This window comes from Augochlora pura, chromosome 1, assembly GCF_028453695.1.
Source record: "Augochlora pura isolate Apur16 chromosome 1, APUR_v2.2.1, whole genome shotgun sequence".
NCBI classification, from domain to species: domain Eukaryota; kingdom Metazoa; phylum Arthropoda; class Insecta; order Hymenoptera; family Halictidae; genus Augochlora; species Augochlora pura.
In genome coordinates this window covers 2,379,872-2,397,108 of record NC_135772.1, presented here as the reverse complement: position 1 = coordinate 2,397,108, position 17,237 = coordinate 2,379,872, and the positions used below count along the sequence as shown (strand labels likewise).

Sequence of the window (17,237 nt, the reverse complement as noted above, 5' to 3'; positions counted from 1 at the left end):
AAATAATTCAGTGGTTATACATGTAGTGTAATATAATATACCATGGTACAGCATAGCATAGTAAAGTATAGTATAGCATTGCATAGCATAGCATAGCAAAGCATAGCAAAGCATAGCAAAGCATAGAATAGTATAGTATAGAATAGTATACCATAGCATGGCAAAGCCTAAAATAGTATAACATAATATAGTATAGTATAGCATAGTATAGTATAGCATGGCATAGTATAGTATAGCATAGTATAGTATAGCATAGCATAGTATAGCATAGTATAGTATAGCATAGCATACTATAGCATAGCAAAGCATAGAATAGTATAACATAATATAATATAGTATAGTATAACATATTATCACAGCGTAATGGACACCATAGTAATAACGATACCGTCGATGGCGCCATATTAATAACCATAATATAGCGAAGGCATTCGGACTCGAACTTCCCGATTTCGACTGCAATTAATCGAAGTTTGTCACGACCCCCATAGCATCCCCTTATCCCGGCATTGGAATTCCGTAATTCCGTCAATATATTTTCCTTCGTCGTCGATGATACCGCACACTCGCCATCGGCTTTCCGTTCGATCCCGTCGATCTCTCTCGTCCTCCTCTCGCAGAGAGGTTAATACCCCCTTAATTGGCCAAAAGGAAGTTTCCCCGGTTGTTGAGAACATTCCGTTGCCTCGCGAAATTGTGCTCGATGCGCACCCCGGCATTTCATTTACTTCGCGAGCGGGGGCCGGCCAGCCTGAAATCTATATAAAGTAATGAACTTAGTTATCCTTGGACCGTCTCATAAATTCCTGCCGTTCATTACTCTGTGCTAGTCCGACGAAAAACCTTGCCGGACGATGGTAAAAATTATTATGTCGGGTAACAGAATGATCTTCTTGCACGTTGATCGATTTATTCGCAATGAGTAACAATTTTTTTCATTGTGTTAATTTGAAGAAAAACGGTTTATATATTTACTGTTGATATAGGAATGTTTGTTTAAATATTGGTGATAAGAAAATCGGCAGAGCTGACAAAAATGTTATGCGAATCACGAGACTCGATTTTTAGGGCAGAAAATGTAGTATATGGATTCTCTTTTACTTTGCTTCTGCTCGTAAGAGTTAATATACCATTAACAATGTTCAATATAATAAAATATAGAAAAGCTAAACATTTTATTAGCATTTTCGTTCTGGACTCTGATAAAAGAGTTGAGGAAGGTAGTCTTTTTATCTGTATATAGATTGTATAGTATACTATTGTATAATATAGGATAGTATTGTATAACAAGCATAACGTAGCATAGCACAGCTCAATAAAGTATAGCATAGCATAGCAAAGTATAACATAGCATAGCGAAGTATAATTATATTAATATTATAATAAAAATATAATTGTATTAATACTAGCTCAATATTAATAGAGGTATTAATATTAGTTCAATATTAATACTACCTCAATATTATTAGAGATATTAATAGTAGCTCAATATTAATAGAGGTATTAATAGTAGCTCAATATTAATAGAGGTTTTAATATTATTTCAATATTAACACTACCTCAATATTAATAGAGGTATTAATATTAGCTCAATATTAATACAGGTATGAATATTAACTCAATATTAATACTACCTAAATATTAATATAGATATTAATAGTAGCTCAATATTAATACTAGTGGTAACGTAGCGTAGTGAAGCATATCTTAGCATAGGATAATATATAATATACTATAATATACCACAGTACAGCATAGCAGAGCATAGCGCAACATATCATAGGATATCAAAGCACAGCATAGCATAGTATAGGTTAGCATACCATAGCTTCGTAAAGCATAGCATAGCAGAAGATAATATACTATATAAGTATAATATAATATACCATAGTACAGTATAGCAAAGCATAGCACGACAAAGGATAGCCTGGCAAAGCATTGCATAGCATAGCTTAGCATAGCACAGTATAGTGCAACATATCATAGGATAGCAAAGCATAGCATAGTATAGTATAGCATAGCAAAGCATAGCGTAGCACGGCAAAGCATTGCATAGCATAGCACAGTATAGTGCAACATATTATAGGGTAGCAAAGCATAGCATAGTATAGTATAGCCTAGCTTAGGATAGCATAGCAAAGCATAGTATAGAATAGTATAGTATAGCATATTATGGTATAGTATATTATGGTATAGTATAGTATAGTAAACGTTTAGGAAAGAAAATAGAAAAGCGTCAACAGATCTACTTACAAATTTCCCGAGTAATTATTAATTTTCACCCCCATAATTTCCCCGCGTCAGGATCGCTAGCACCCTTAACTACATCCCGAACGATTTTCCAATCGAAAAGGTCCACGGTAAAAGGCAATTGCGGCCTCTCGTTTTCCTCCACGGATATCATTATATCCGGTAACGAGTCGACGCTGTAATTGCCCGTCGCACCGTGACACGATGGGTTCCTGTGCACGAACGCCTAGGCTGATCCTTCTCAGTGCCTGGCGTAAAAGGAGAGCTCTCTCTCTCTCTCTCTCTCTCTCTCTCTCTCTCTCTCTCTCTCTCTCGCCGTTGTATGCACATGTAGTATTATTGCACCCGGGGTGGATGCACCGGTGCGCCATCCCTCGGCGCGCAGACCCAGCCCCGAACGTAATTTTCCGCTGAACGGGTAAGAAAAATTGGCGGTAGACGGTGATCGAGTTTTTCCGGAACTCTCGAACGACGACGACGACGACGAAGACGGCGGTTCCCTCGCCGCGGGGCGGCTTCTCGTCGCAGCCCTTCGAAAGGCGAAAGTTAAATTGCCTCCAGGAATTAATTTAAATATTTCCGAACGGAGGGAAGGACCGGTTTTTTTTATTGTCGGACGCTAACCAACTGTGCTATGCGTCTCTAGAATGCTTCATGGTTTTTAAGACTACTTGCCTCTTTAATGTTTTAAGTGAGATTGTTACGTCACGACGACCTTTTAGGTCGTTAGCGAGCGAACGGGGTGTCTATTAAAGGGGTGAAATTATCGATTTCTCTTCATTAGTTATTCGCAAGGAGATGGCGTGGCACTGTATATCTTTAATAATAGGTTCACGGAGATTTCTTATATATTTATCTCTATGTTAATTTGACGCGAGTTGAAAGAAAATTAAATAAATATTTTGTAGATTTTTTTTATGTCTTTTCAAAGAATATAGTTGCAAAGCACGACCACTGAATTGGTGGAGTTAAAAAAATTACTGCTGGTCGATCATACATAATATGAAATGCAAAACTTCATATATTCATAATATAATATATCCATAATTATATTTAATATATTTATAATATAATATATTCATAATTATACTCCACGTATTCATAATATAATATATTCTTATTATGAACGTTTAAAAATATTATTTCGAAAACCATGATAGCGCAAAATTTATTTAATTTGCTACTTGTAAAATTTAGATGCACTTTTATAACACGCACAATGGCGAGCCAGAGCAACACAACCCTTTTTCGCTACTGATCTAATCACTTCGATGCCTAAAACACCTTCTGTAAATTTTGCTATTATTTAAAACGAAAATCCTACAAACACACGTAATAAAAATTTAAAAAACGCACTCAACGCTTGAAAATTTGTTTCGCTTACCCCTCGAACAGTTTCTGCTCCGTAAACCGTTCCACGGTTGCGACGTTCTCCATTTCCGTTTTCGAAGCCGAGCTCCCCCTCGACCAATGATCCTTCCATCGTACAATATCCGCGCGACATTTGTCCGTATTTTTACGTCGCTTGTAATCTTCGTGATATCCGCGGCGATATTTTTAACGAAAAAGATCTCCCGGCGCTGCTAAGGCCGCGCGATAAACTTACACTGATTCCGGGACAAAAAAGAGAGGGAGTAAAGAGAGCGAGAGAGAGATAGATAGATAGCTAGAGAGAGAGAGAGAGAGAGAGAGAGAGAGATAGGGAGGGAGGAGAAAAGTTTTCAACAAACGGAACAACTTCCGTTCCCATTCCACCGGATATAAGGGAACTGAAATTGTAAGTTCCTCCGCTTGTATCCTGTGCAACAGAAACGAAACTCAAGAAATATTTCCACCGCGGCTGCTACTGCTGCTGCTATAGTAGTAGTAAAAGGAGTAATCCGCGGTGCTATACAATAATTCGGTGGCATTCACGAGCAACTCCTCGAAAGAAAGTTATTTCTCAAATTCGAAAACTACGAGATTGTATCTTGTGGAACGGGACTGCGGTTGCTCTTTTTCTTAATCATTCCCGGTGCGAAGCATTGCGAACGCTACCTGCATTAATTAAAAAAAAAAATGAAAGAATGTCCTGTTATACAGAGGCATATTTTGTCGACGTATTATATTAATTTTTATTTTTCTGTAATTAATTTGGTTTCGAATTTTGTACGCATTTCCTTTGACACACGATGTGCGAGAGACGCTTTGGTAGTATTTAATATTATTTAATTTTATTAACACGATATGTATTAATGATATTTAATGGTAATTTTATTATTTAATATTGTTTAATGCTAGTAGAAGTGTTAGTATTATTTTGATATTAATAGAGGCATTAATACTAGCTCAATATTAATATTAGCTCAATATTAATACTAACTCAATATTAATATTAGCTCAATATTAATACTAGCTCAATATTAATATTAGCACAATACTAATATTAACACAATACTAATATTAGCACAATTTTAATATTAGCTCAATATTAATATTAGCTCAATATTAATACTAGCTCAATATTAATATTAGGACAAAACTGATATCAACACAATATTAATACTACCTCAATTTTAATACTAGCTCAATATTAATATTAGCACAATTTTAATACTAGCTCAATATTAATATTAGCTCAATATTAATACTACATCAATTTTAATACTAGCTCAATATTAATACTAGCTCAATATTAATATTAGCACAATTTTAATACTAGCTCAATATTAATACTACATCAATTTTAATACTAGCTCAATATTAATACTAGCTCAATATTAATATTAGCTCAATATTAATATTAGCTCAATATTAATATAGACGTACCAATATCTGGATCTAAATATTAATAATAGAGTAAATATATAGATCTAGATATTGATATAATAAATATTTAGGCCTAAGTATTAATATAGTAAATGTTTAGGCCGAAATAATTATAAAACATAACAACAATCGTGCGTTAAAAATCAACCGATCACTGGTCGTTCTTATTTCTTCTTTGTCAGCTGTCTTTCTACTCTTTGTCTCTACTTTTTGTTCTCTAATATTTTTGTTAGTATTCTGCTATATTCAATTTTTCATTTAAACTATTTTTAATTACAAATGCTACTATAGATGATTGGATTTCCAACTGATGGAATGACAATTATAATGTTACATATTCTGTCGCTATAAAACACAGTATTCTGTGCGAGAGCACAGTAACTGAAGCTTAGTTAGAGAAAGGGCACAGTAATTGAGCCTTGTTCAACAAATTTTTAATTATAAATGCCACTGTAGATGGTTCGACTTCTGACTGATGCAATGACAATTATAATGCCATATATTTTGACGTTATAAGGCACAGTAACTGGAGCATATTTACAGAAAGGGCACAGTAATTCTAGCATATTTAGGGAAAGAGTACAGTAACCGATCCTTATAGATCCTAATCAGTCAGTAACTGCTCCAAAATATTTCCTTCCTTTCTCCTAATATTTAAAGAATTCTGATATTGAAAGAATTTGTATATTAAAAGGATTTAAATATTGAAACAATTTAAACACTAATTAAATTGAAACAACTACAACTTCCACCTCTAAATTCCCTCTCAATGCTCTCAACAGATCCCAATAACTGGCGCTCCCTACCTATCAATCTATCTAACACCTATCCATCCAACCTTCCAATAAAAATGCCTCCGCCATTTAAATTTACCTGGCACCCCACCCCTGTAAATTTAACCGAACGCTATCGTCGCACGATCCACGCCTGTTCCTCAGATTCCAGCCAACCTCGCTGGTCTAAAGGTATCGTTGAAAGGCGAAACGAGAAGCGTCAGTGTCCGAGAATAGCGTGACAGAGGTAAAGTAATCGGAGTAGACCGCACGTCGTACACCGGAGTTTCGCCTCCCCTCCGATTGTTCTTCCTACGGTGTGTGTCCCTCTTCCCTCCGAGCTAATGGTTTAATCCTAACACGGATGTTAACCAGATTACCGAGGCCGAGGCGGAGAGAGTCGACTGTCCAGAGGTTCGCCGTGCGCGCTTTCCTCTGGCCGTTGCGGTCGCCGCAGAACAAATTAGCCGTGGTTACGCGGACAACGACAAAAAAGGCTCGATATCGTCGCGAATCCGAGCCACCGTCTACAGCGCCGTGGCTACCTCTTCCGCAATTTTCTGCAACGTCGCTCCCTTCTACGGCCGTCCTTGGTATCCCGGGGACACGCCATCCCTCTGTTCTTACCGCATCTTACCGCCCCTCGTCCCATCTCTCGTTGGATTGCGCTCCCTAGAGCCGCTGCTGCTGACTTTACGGGAACTCACGGGGATTTCGCGTGACACGGAGGATGGGCGAAACGAGGGGAACAGTTTTCGTTACGGAAATCAAAATGACGGTTCTTTTGTAGTGTTTGTGGGTAGTGTATATCGGGATCTTGATTTAATCGATGCTGTGATTTGGTTAGTGTGTATAGGTGTTATTGTTGTATGATAGGTTGATATGGTGGTCGTTGGTCTCCTGCTAGTTTGCTGCGGCGAGGTTAACAGATTGTAAATATTTTGGCCTACATATTAATATAAGAAATATATAGACCTAAATATTTAGGCCTAAATATTAATATAGTAAGTATTTAAGCCTAGATATTGATATAGGAAATATATAGGCCTTTATTATATTAATATAGGAATTATATAAGCCTAAATATTAATATAGTAGGTATTTAGGCCCAAATTTTAATATGGGAAATATATAGACCTAGATATTTAGTCCTAAATATTGATACAATAAATATTTAGACCTGAATATTAATATAGGAAATATATAGACCTAAATATTTAGGCCTAAATATTAATATAGTAAGTATTTAAGCCTAGATATTGATATAGGAAATATATAGGCCATTATTATATTAATATAGGAATTATATGAGCCTAAATATTAATATAGTAGGTATTTAGGCCCAAATATTAATATAGGAAATATATAGACCTAGATATTGAGGCCTAAATATTAATATAGTAAATATATAGATCAAATATTGAGGCCTAAATATTAATATAGTAAATATATAGACCAAATATTGAGGCCTAAATATTAATATGGGAAATATATATAGACCTAAATATAGAGGCCTAAATATTAATATAGTAAATATATCGACCTAGATATTGATGTAATAAATATTTAGATCTAAATATTATTGTAGGAAATATTTCGACCTAAATATTAATATAGTAAATATATAGACCTACATATTAATATAATAACTATTTAGACCTCTGCTATAATATTTTTATTAGCAGATCTGCAGCCAATGATGAACTTAGCGAGCATTAAAAGTGCTTGGACTATAGACCTATATATTCTTCATATATTAATATAGTATACTGGAAATTAAATATAGCATGATATAGCCTAGTATAATATGAAAAAATGTTACAGTCTGAAAGTTCCTAAAAGAATTACATGGAGTCCAGCTTGAAAAAATTTATTAAAAACGTGTGCACAGAGTTGAAGTCTTCATAAATTAATATAGTATACTATAGATTAAATATACTATGATATAGCCCATTATAATATAATATATATATTATAGTCTTAATAACCTTAACATTATTACCTTATTATATGACAAGTAGTACCAACCACGTTCCTAAAAGAATTTCGTAGACTCCAGCTCGAAGAAATACATTAAAGACATCTGCACATAGTTGAACTCTGAAAAATGTTAAAATCCAGTTTTACACAGCATTATCAACAAGCGTTACATACCGCGTCCATTATAGCAGTGCAGGTTATTTGAACGGCGAACAAACATTTTCCTTTTCCAACATCCTGCCGTGCCCGAAACCGCAGCAACCACGAAATGTAGACACCATCGGTCAGAGGCTAGACACGATGCATACAGGACGACCGGTTTGTAAATTCTGCTAGACACGCGGACACATGTAACAGAAGGATGATACGTGTGCGTAAGCAGCAGGTGTCCGTATACGTGCCGGGAATAATAGCGTCGAGCTTTTAATTTTCAAAAAGTTTCTAGTCGCGAACTTGAACGCGACAATCAAGCGAAACTGTGTGCCAATGAACAACAATGTATCATAATTTTCTAGTGAAATTTTCGCATTTCAAACAATATTGCTCTAATAAATTTGGAAAACGTATACTAGAAGTTAATGTTTTTAGATGCTGAATATGAAGACACTGCAGTACTATTATTACTATATTTTGTTATACTTTGCTACGTCGAACAATAATGTATCATTATTTTCTAATGCAATTTTCACACTTTAAACAATATTTCTCTAATTAATTAATTACATTTGCCCAAAGTGAGCACTGTAATTTTTAAGCTATTACAAGAAGAAAAAAGAGCGTCTATTACAATAAAATTATAAGAAAAATCTTGTTAATGCATTTCAAACTCCTCCAAAACCTGCCAACAATATATTCTCATTTAAATAACTATAAACTGTATATTCTTATTTACTTAACTATAAACTGTATACTTGATAATTATGAACCATATACTCAGTAACTACAAACTATATACTAAATAATTATAAACTCACTTAATTGTTTATTTTAACAGATGATGAAGCATGGCTGGGACAACTACGTCAGGTACGCCTGGGGAAAGAACGAGTTGAAGCCAATTTCGAAGAAAGGTCACAGCGCGAGCATCTTCGGAGCAGCGAACATGGGAGCGACGATCGTCGACGGATTGGACACCCTGTACATCATGGGTCTCCACGACGAATTCAAGCAGGGACGTGACTGGATAGCCGAGAACCTGGACTTCGATATCGTGAGTACTAAATTATTTTTTATAACAATATGACCGCGTTATTAGAGGTCTGTTGTTAATTAGAGACGTCTTGGGAAACGGAAATAGCGCCGATGAAGCGATCGGCGAATGTGAGTGTCTTTAGGGACGCGAAGTGAGTGTTCTTAGGGATGCGAAAGGAGTGTCCTGATATGAAAAATGCATTTTGGAAGGCGCCGATAGATTTTGCGCTTTTCATTAAAAGCGTGGAAAGCTTTGTATCGCTAAATTAAGTGAAATGGAAAATTGCTAATTTTCCTTTCTCGAAACAGAGTGTTGAGAAACTATATTTCAGATTTTTAAACGCGGCGATAGACTTTATACTTCCTATAGAAGGTGTGCAACCCTTTCTGTTGCTAAATAAGGGGAAATTGGAAGATTCCTGATTTTTTCTTCAGGATACAAAGCATTGTATAACTATATTTTGGATTTTCGTACGCAGCGATAAATTTTGTATATTTTAGCGAAGAAATGCAACCCTTTCTATAGCTAAATAACGTGAATTGGAAGATCGCTGATCTTTCTTTTTGCTATAGATCGTTGTAAAACTATATCTTGAATTTTGAAACCGCAGCGGATAGACTTTATTTCTATTAAAGGCATACAACCCTTTTTGTTGCTAAATTTGTTGCTAAATTATATATACAGTATACAGTAAATAAATATACAGTCAATATACAGTATCGTGAAACCAAATATTGAATTCTGAAACCGCAGCGATATATTTTTTGATTTCGATTGAAAGGACGCAACCCTTTCTATCGTTAACCCTTTGCAGTCGGAGCCATTTTAACTTGAGATCCAAAAGATTTTTCCAAACTTATACACGTTATAGAATTGATATTTGCGACTCTTGCAACAGCTGACAGGCTCTTAACAATTTTTTGTATATAAGTAAACTTGATAAAAATGCGTTCGAAACGTGGCATAATAATGTTTAATGGCGCCTTAGAGTCTCCACTCGACCGCAAAGGGGTTAACAGGTCTCGACAATTTTTTCTGAATTCGATAAAAATTATTTTGAAACGTATATTGAAACACAATTATTTTTAACGTCGCCTCGGAGTCGCCGCTCGACCGCGAAGGGTTAAATGACGCGAATCGGAGCACTTCCGATCTTCCGATTAAGAGGATCGTTTCGAAACGTCCTCGTGGCAACGAACGCGCCGCGAGTAAACCGTCTACGCGCATAAACTCGACCAATTACGTCCACCATCTCCCCCACCCCGCAAACCGTCCCCCGTCATAAATCTAGCTTTCGGTAACTCCCGACGGATCAATCAGCCCCCCCCCCCCCCCCCCCCCCCCCCCCCCCCCCCAACAAAACCCTAGCTTTCGGTCCCCCCCGCGGGCCCACCCCCCCCCCCCCCCCCACCCCGCCTCCACCCCCCGTAACAAACGAAGAACAACAGTTTCGAAGGTCGGGCTCGTTTAACTTGCCCGATCGCAAGTCAAACAACCCGCACCTGGAACCGCTAATAATTCTCGTTCTGCGCGGGGAGGGAGGGAGGGAGGGAGGGGGTGAACACCATGGGGGAACGTTTTCGATGCGACACCATGCGTCCTTCCTGCGCCGCCGCCCGGATTAACAATCCGCCGCGCGGACCTCGTTAATTAACTTAATCGTTATGTAAATCAGTGTCTACGGTATTTCTCGAGGGGGATGGGAACGCGGACGACACGGCGCGGGTGGTGTTTCCTAACCCTAGAGGGTGGGGGAAGGGTGAGGAGGAGGCGGCGGTGGAATAAACTTTGTACGACTGTTTTCGCCGACAGACACTGGGTCCCGTAAGCACCAGCCGGCAAACTTAGCTCGGTTTAGCCGAACTTGGTAACAGCCCTGTTACTTCTGCGCCCCTGAAACTCTCTATTATCTACACGCGCGCGCGCACCCCTTCAGCCGTACACACACGCCTTTAGCCACGCGGATGCCTTTATCTGTACGCAGGCACCTTCGTCCACGCAGCGGACGCCTTTATCTGTACGTATGCAGCTTTATCTATACGTAGACACCTTCGTCTATACGTATGCACCTTCATCTATACGTATGCACCTTTATCTATACGTGTCTACACCTTCATCCACACACACCTTCATCCACATACACCTTCATCCACACACACACCTTCATCCACATACACCTTCAACCACATACACCTTCATCCGCATACACCTTCATCCACGCAGGCGCCTTTATCTCAACGCAGAAACCTTTATCTATACACGCACACCTTTGTCTATACACAGCTTTAGCCACACGCATATCTTGATCCACGCCAACTCCGTATAACAGGGTATAGCTGTATGGATAGCTTGTCGTATTAATCGGTAACCGCCCCTTCTGGAGGAGGGAGAGGGGGCACAAAATTCATGCCTACTGTTTCGCGGACCAGCAACCCCTTTCTTCGGGTTATGTTGGTTGCAGTGGTGTTCTTTGACGACGCGGTGCATAATGCGATCTTTGCGAGGGAAAATACATTGGCGGTGGGAAGAAGAACTTTCAAGACAGTTTGGCAATGCTGATAGACACGTTGAAGGGTGGCGTTTGATATAACCTTAACTTTCTTTAGATAGCACGGTGTGTAGTGAGAGATTAGCTAGGAGAAATGTTGAAATGTTTTGTTGACTTCTGGAGTGCTAGAAGTATCTAATAAATGGTGAGAGTAATTTGATAAAAATATGAAGTATTTAATAAATAGTTGTGTGATATATTAAAATATTAATATTAAATGTATAATATAAAATTATAATTTGTAATTATATAATATATTAAAATATCAATATTCAATATATATTATATAATTATAACACGTAACTATATAAAAATATTAAAATATTGATATTAAAGATATAATATACAATTGCAATATGTAATTATATAATATATTAAAAGATTAATGTACAATTGGACACATTACTGTGATTGGATATTAATCTTTAGGTAGTACTATATTGGCGTGATCAATAAAATAATAATATAATATAATTAATATAATGACAACTGAAATAAATTCTAAACACTCAAACAAACTTGACCAATATCTTTCCCTAATTGTCTTTCCTTGACTGTCTTTATATTCATTGCATAAACCTTGACATTACTGTCACTATATTCATTGCATAACCTTGACAATAACTATCATTATATTCATTAAAAAAACCTTGACATAACTGTCATTATACTCATTGCGTAAACTTTGACATAAGTGTCATTATATTCATTAAATAATCCTGACAAAACTGTCAATGTATTAATTACAAAACCCTGACATAACTGTCATTATATTCATTGCATAAATCTTAACGTAATTGTCATTATATTCATTAAAAAACTTTGACATAACTGTCATTATATTCATTGCATAAGCCTTGACGTAACTGTCATTATATTAATTACAAAACCCTGACATAATTACCTGACATATTCCTTACGTAACCTTGACAATAACTATCATTATAGTCATTAAAAAACCTTGTCATAACTGTAATTATACCCGTTGCATAAACCTCGAAAAAACTGACAATATACTCATTATATTTATATAATATACGATATATCCATTTCTAGCGCTTTTCGCACCGACTATACCTATCAGGTATTCCTTTGAGAGCCGCATGGAAGCATAAATAATTGACGACTATATTCGTTGGTCCCCGGGTCGCGTGTTGCACCTATCGCGCTAGAAGCATGTGACGCGTGGTGTGATTCAAAAATGAATCGACACGCGGTATCTTGCGTCGACCAACTCTTTGCACTCGAAACCGTTTCTATCTTTATACCTGAAATAATTTTTCCATATGTAATTGATTCTTCTAAACTATATTATTTTATAAACTTAAATTTTTATTATTATTATCCTATAATTTTATAAACTTAAATGATTAAATAATTGTCAAATTGGAATAATTTCTTGGAGGAGAAATAAAATGAATATTATTATTAATTTTATATATATAGCGTGCCTATTATTTATAGTGTGCTTACAATTACTTCAGCGCTTAAATATTAGTGGCAAAAAGACTTGAAAAGACGAAATAAAGACGTGTTAATAGGTTATTGTTAGAAATCATAATGACGAGTCAGGGCTCGTCAACATACGGGAAGGCATTAATGATGCCTCGCAGTCATTTGTTCTTAATATTATCCCTAATAGGACCAAACGATCCTTGTTTCTTCTGTTATTTTTATTTACTTTCATTTTTTAATTTTGATAACAGAAGAAATAATTAAAAGAAATTAATAATATTAATATTTCGTACGAGTTTGACTCGTTATAGTGCAAAGGGTTGAACCTTACATCTATGGGAGCACGTTATTGTCCCATAGAAAATTGTGCTTCTTTTAGGGGAATCGAAGACGTTCCTTCGACCAAATTTCGAATAAGTATCCCCTCCGTAGCGGTTCAAATATTTGGCACTTAAGGCAAACATTCTCGTCGGATTTCGATTCCTCCCGTCGGATAACGAGACGTCAAACATTTTCTTGGTCTATAGCCAACCTCAAGTATTTATCGTGGGATTCCTGAACGAGAGAAACTTCTCGTATTAGTCACTTCGCCGCACCGCAAATTCGTGCGTCCGGGAAACTGGCTGCTCCGTTTGCTTCTGCAGGAATTCCCGCGCCTGGTATTTCACACTTCTGCAACGCGCTTATCATTCGTCGAACTCTTGGCGCGAAGGAAATTGCAATTAACACGTGTTTGGCGGTGAAAGAAGCCGATTCTACCACGCTAGAATGAAGGAGGGAAGATTATAGTATATGGTGAGACTATACACATAGTATAGTGTATAATATAGTATAGGTGTCGAGATTATACTATATACGGTGTCATGGCTACACTATATAATGTCAAGACTATACTATATATTGCCAAGGCTATACTATACTATATATTGCCAAGGCTATACTATACTATATATTGCCAAGGCTATACTATACATTGTCAAGGGTATAGTATATATTGTCAAGATTATGCTATACATATATTGTCGAGACATAATGCTTATGTCAAATCATACCCCGGAGGAACATGACTTGAAATAAACCAATAAACTATATATTGTCAAGCCTATACTATACATTGTCAAGACTATACTATACAATGTCAAAACTATACTATACATTGTCAAGACTATACTATACATTGTCAAGACTATACATTGTCAAGACAATACTATACATTGTCAAGACAATACTATACATTGTCAAGACAATACTATACATTGTCAAGACTATACTATACATTGTCAAGACTATACTATATAACATCGAGGTATAATGCTTATGTCAGATGCCACGCCTGGAGGAATATGATATGAAATAAACTATATATTGTCAAGATATATTCTTCACTTACTCTCAGCTTGTTATTTAATATTTAATTTGGTTTAATTTGCGTTGCTCCAAATGGCAAAAGTAGTCTTCTTAATTCGTTAATGACAGCACACACATAAATATATAATATCATTGCATATGTGCATTAAATACTTTTAACAAAGCTTCGATATTAACCCTCTGCGGTCAGAGACATTTTAACTAGAATTTCAAAATATATTGTTAAGTGTTTTATGCTCAATTATGGAGAATATGCTCCATTGTATATATTACTGTTTTTATTTTATATAACCTGAATTATATAGAATTTTAATAGATCAATTTAATATAGAATTTTAATAGATCAATTTAATATAGAATTAAATTTGTGATTCGTGCAACAGCTCTTAATAATTTTTAAAATAAGAACTAATTTAATAATAATTATTTCAATAATTTTTAACGGCGCCTCGGAGTTGCCACTCGACCGCAAATGGTTAATATCCAGCTGTTCGTTACTATTTATCATTAATATAAAAATCCAAAGAACGTGGGACCCCTGAATAAAAATGAGTCGACGTAGCTTTTTAATTAAAAAATAATGAACTAGCTTCAATAAAAAAATTCTTTCCAATTCTTCGAAACTTCAAAGAATCATACGCCACGCCTAAAAATGACGATTGTAAAAATGCAGACATACAAATGCTATACAGACGCAAGCATAAAAATGCAAATATACAAAAGCAAAAATAAAGCGATCTCCGTAAAAGAAAAACGTCAATTAATCTCTCGCGTCCCTTAAAACAATTATTGATTAACATTCAAATAATAATTATACAAACTCACCACTACCGTAAAGGGTTGATTCGAACCTCTGCTATACCTGTCCCCAACGCCAGGAAACGTCGTCGATTTCGCCGACACCTTCGCACCTCGGACAACGTTTGCACGAAGAGTGATATTTTCATAATCTTGTCCCCTAATAGCAATCGATACCGGTCGGAAATCCACGATTACAGTCAAATCGATCATGTTTAATTATATGTCTCGCAAGACAAGGGAGCGACGTGTTTAATCGACGTTTATTAGAAACGGAAGCCGCGCGGCTGAATGAAACATGAGCGCGCGTGGTCCCGTGGCCGTCGTCGCGCGCATTCCTTTTATAGTTACGCACAGAGATGCGCATAACACACGTATGTCCGTCGTCGGCAACGGTATGGACGTGTTTCGGAACAAGTTCGGTGTTTATTACTTCGTGCTGTCCATGACTGGGCTATGGCCCTATGATCGGTCTCTGCTAGCGAAGATCCAACGGACCGTGTTCGCTCTGGTTACACTGTGCTGCATAGGAATCCAGGTGGTGAACGATTCTATCGACGGCGGATCGGTTTTTTTTCTTTTTCTTTTCTTTTTTTTTTCCATTTTAACCCTTTCGCTACTGAGGCACGAAATGCTACGAAGTAGAAAGCTTGTTCCATAAACTTTACTATGTTTATTGTATTTGGTATAATATCGCTTTGCTTTTCGAAATATAAAAGTTTAGAATCGTAATTTATTTTTTGAAATATTATAGTCAACTGTTTTGCTGATTAAGAAAAGTATGGAATAACATGGTAAATACGCCCGTCGGAGCGAAAGGGTTAATAGACACCTCTTAGGCACGACGCGCCATTACCAGCGGCTTTCATGAATGTTTCGTGCTTTTCTCGACTGTTTTATTAATTATTCATTATTAAAGTAAATCATTAAAGTGAAAGTGTATAGTACAATATACTAAGAAAAGAATATATGTAATTAATACTATATATATATCTAAAAATCTATTATTTATATATATATATAGCTACACCAAAAAATATGTATATTGAGAAAATTGGTAATTTAGTTATGAGACATTTTATTTGCGCAAAATCCGTGCCTAAGGAGGTTAAAAAGTGAAAGTCGTTCCAGTCGGAGTGTCAGTGTATTTTTAAGAACGGTGACTGGTCGTAGAAAAATTAAAGTGATCCGAATGTTTGAATAGTTTTCATGGAAAACCTGATTTTCTTGGCCGATTGTGTCGTCGTTTGTTTCATCGCGAAGTGTTCGTTAACCCCTTGCAGTATTATTATCTTAGCAATTATATTTATACTATATATATATTTTTTTATTATTTATATCTTACAGAAGCATAAATATAATATAAAGACGTATACGATATAAATATATCATTCGGTTTCTATATAGGGTGACGAAAGCTAAATATTTCTATATTTTCATAGCATCAGTATTAAACTGTTATCAAAATTTAAAAAATCGAAGCAAATAAATAGTGTTACGTACGGAGATTTTCTCCCGACGTTTTTTCTTTCCTTCTTGAAGGCATACGCTAGATAACGTCGGCGGTGAACGCGGTCCTTTCATTCGAAAATAGAATATCTAATTCGCCGTATAGGCGCGAGTTCAATAAGGGTCATACATCCCCGATTCTCGGTACCATCCGCGGTGTGATCTGGGTCACGTAGGCCCGGTCCCCACTACCCAATCTTCTAGTTTAGCTGCGTATAAAAAGGCTAAGATTTTTCTTCTCTTCGGGGCAGTTTCAAGTCAAATCACGACGCGAGACGTAGCAAGATCGAGCCGAGTTCTCCTTCGAGCAATAGTTAACTCCCGCCGACTTGGTGCGAAAACCAGGGAGCGTGTCTTAGGACCATCGCGAATCTTACACTACACTTACGCACTTGTAATAGACTGAAGTTGTTACATTATATTAGTTTACTTGCAATTCAGTGTACAAGTTATTTCATTCCATCTCGCAGTTCGAGTCAGTTGTTGGTAACGATCTCACAAAGATACACCTTTGCCGCTCGAGGTGTATCTATTAATATTTCTTTTGAAGTTACGA

General features: G+C 36.4%; 2 protein-coding genes across 2 annotated transcripts in view; both read left to right on the top strand.

The window, feature by feature from the left end:
• The window catches only part of LOC144468649 (mannosyl-oligosaccharide 1,2-alpha-mannosidase IB-like), a 94,470-nt gene that overhangs the window by 13,751 nt on the left and 63,482 nt on the right, over nt 1-17,237 (top strand). Inside the window, exon 3 of the mRNA XM_078178268.1 lies at nt 8,806-9,021. Within this exon, the coding sequence (XP_078034394.1) occupies nt 8,806-9,021 (216 nt within the window). The remainder of the gene's footprint in view (nt 1-8,805; nt 9,022-17,237) is intronic.
• The window catches only part of LOC144470268 (uncharacterized), a 4,697-nt gene continuing 2,925 nt past the window's right edge, over nt 15,466-17,237 (top strand). The window contains exon 1 of the mRNA XM_078181222.1: nt 15,466-15,710. Coding sequence (XP_078037348.1) covers nt 15,471-15,710 — 240 coding nt within the window. The 5' untranslated portion in view covers nt 15,466-15,470. The remainder of the gene's footprint in view (nt 15,711-17,237) is intronic.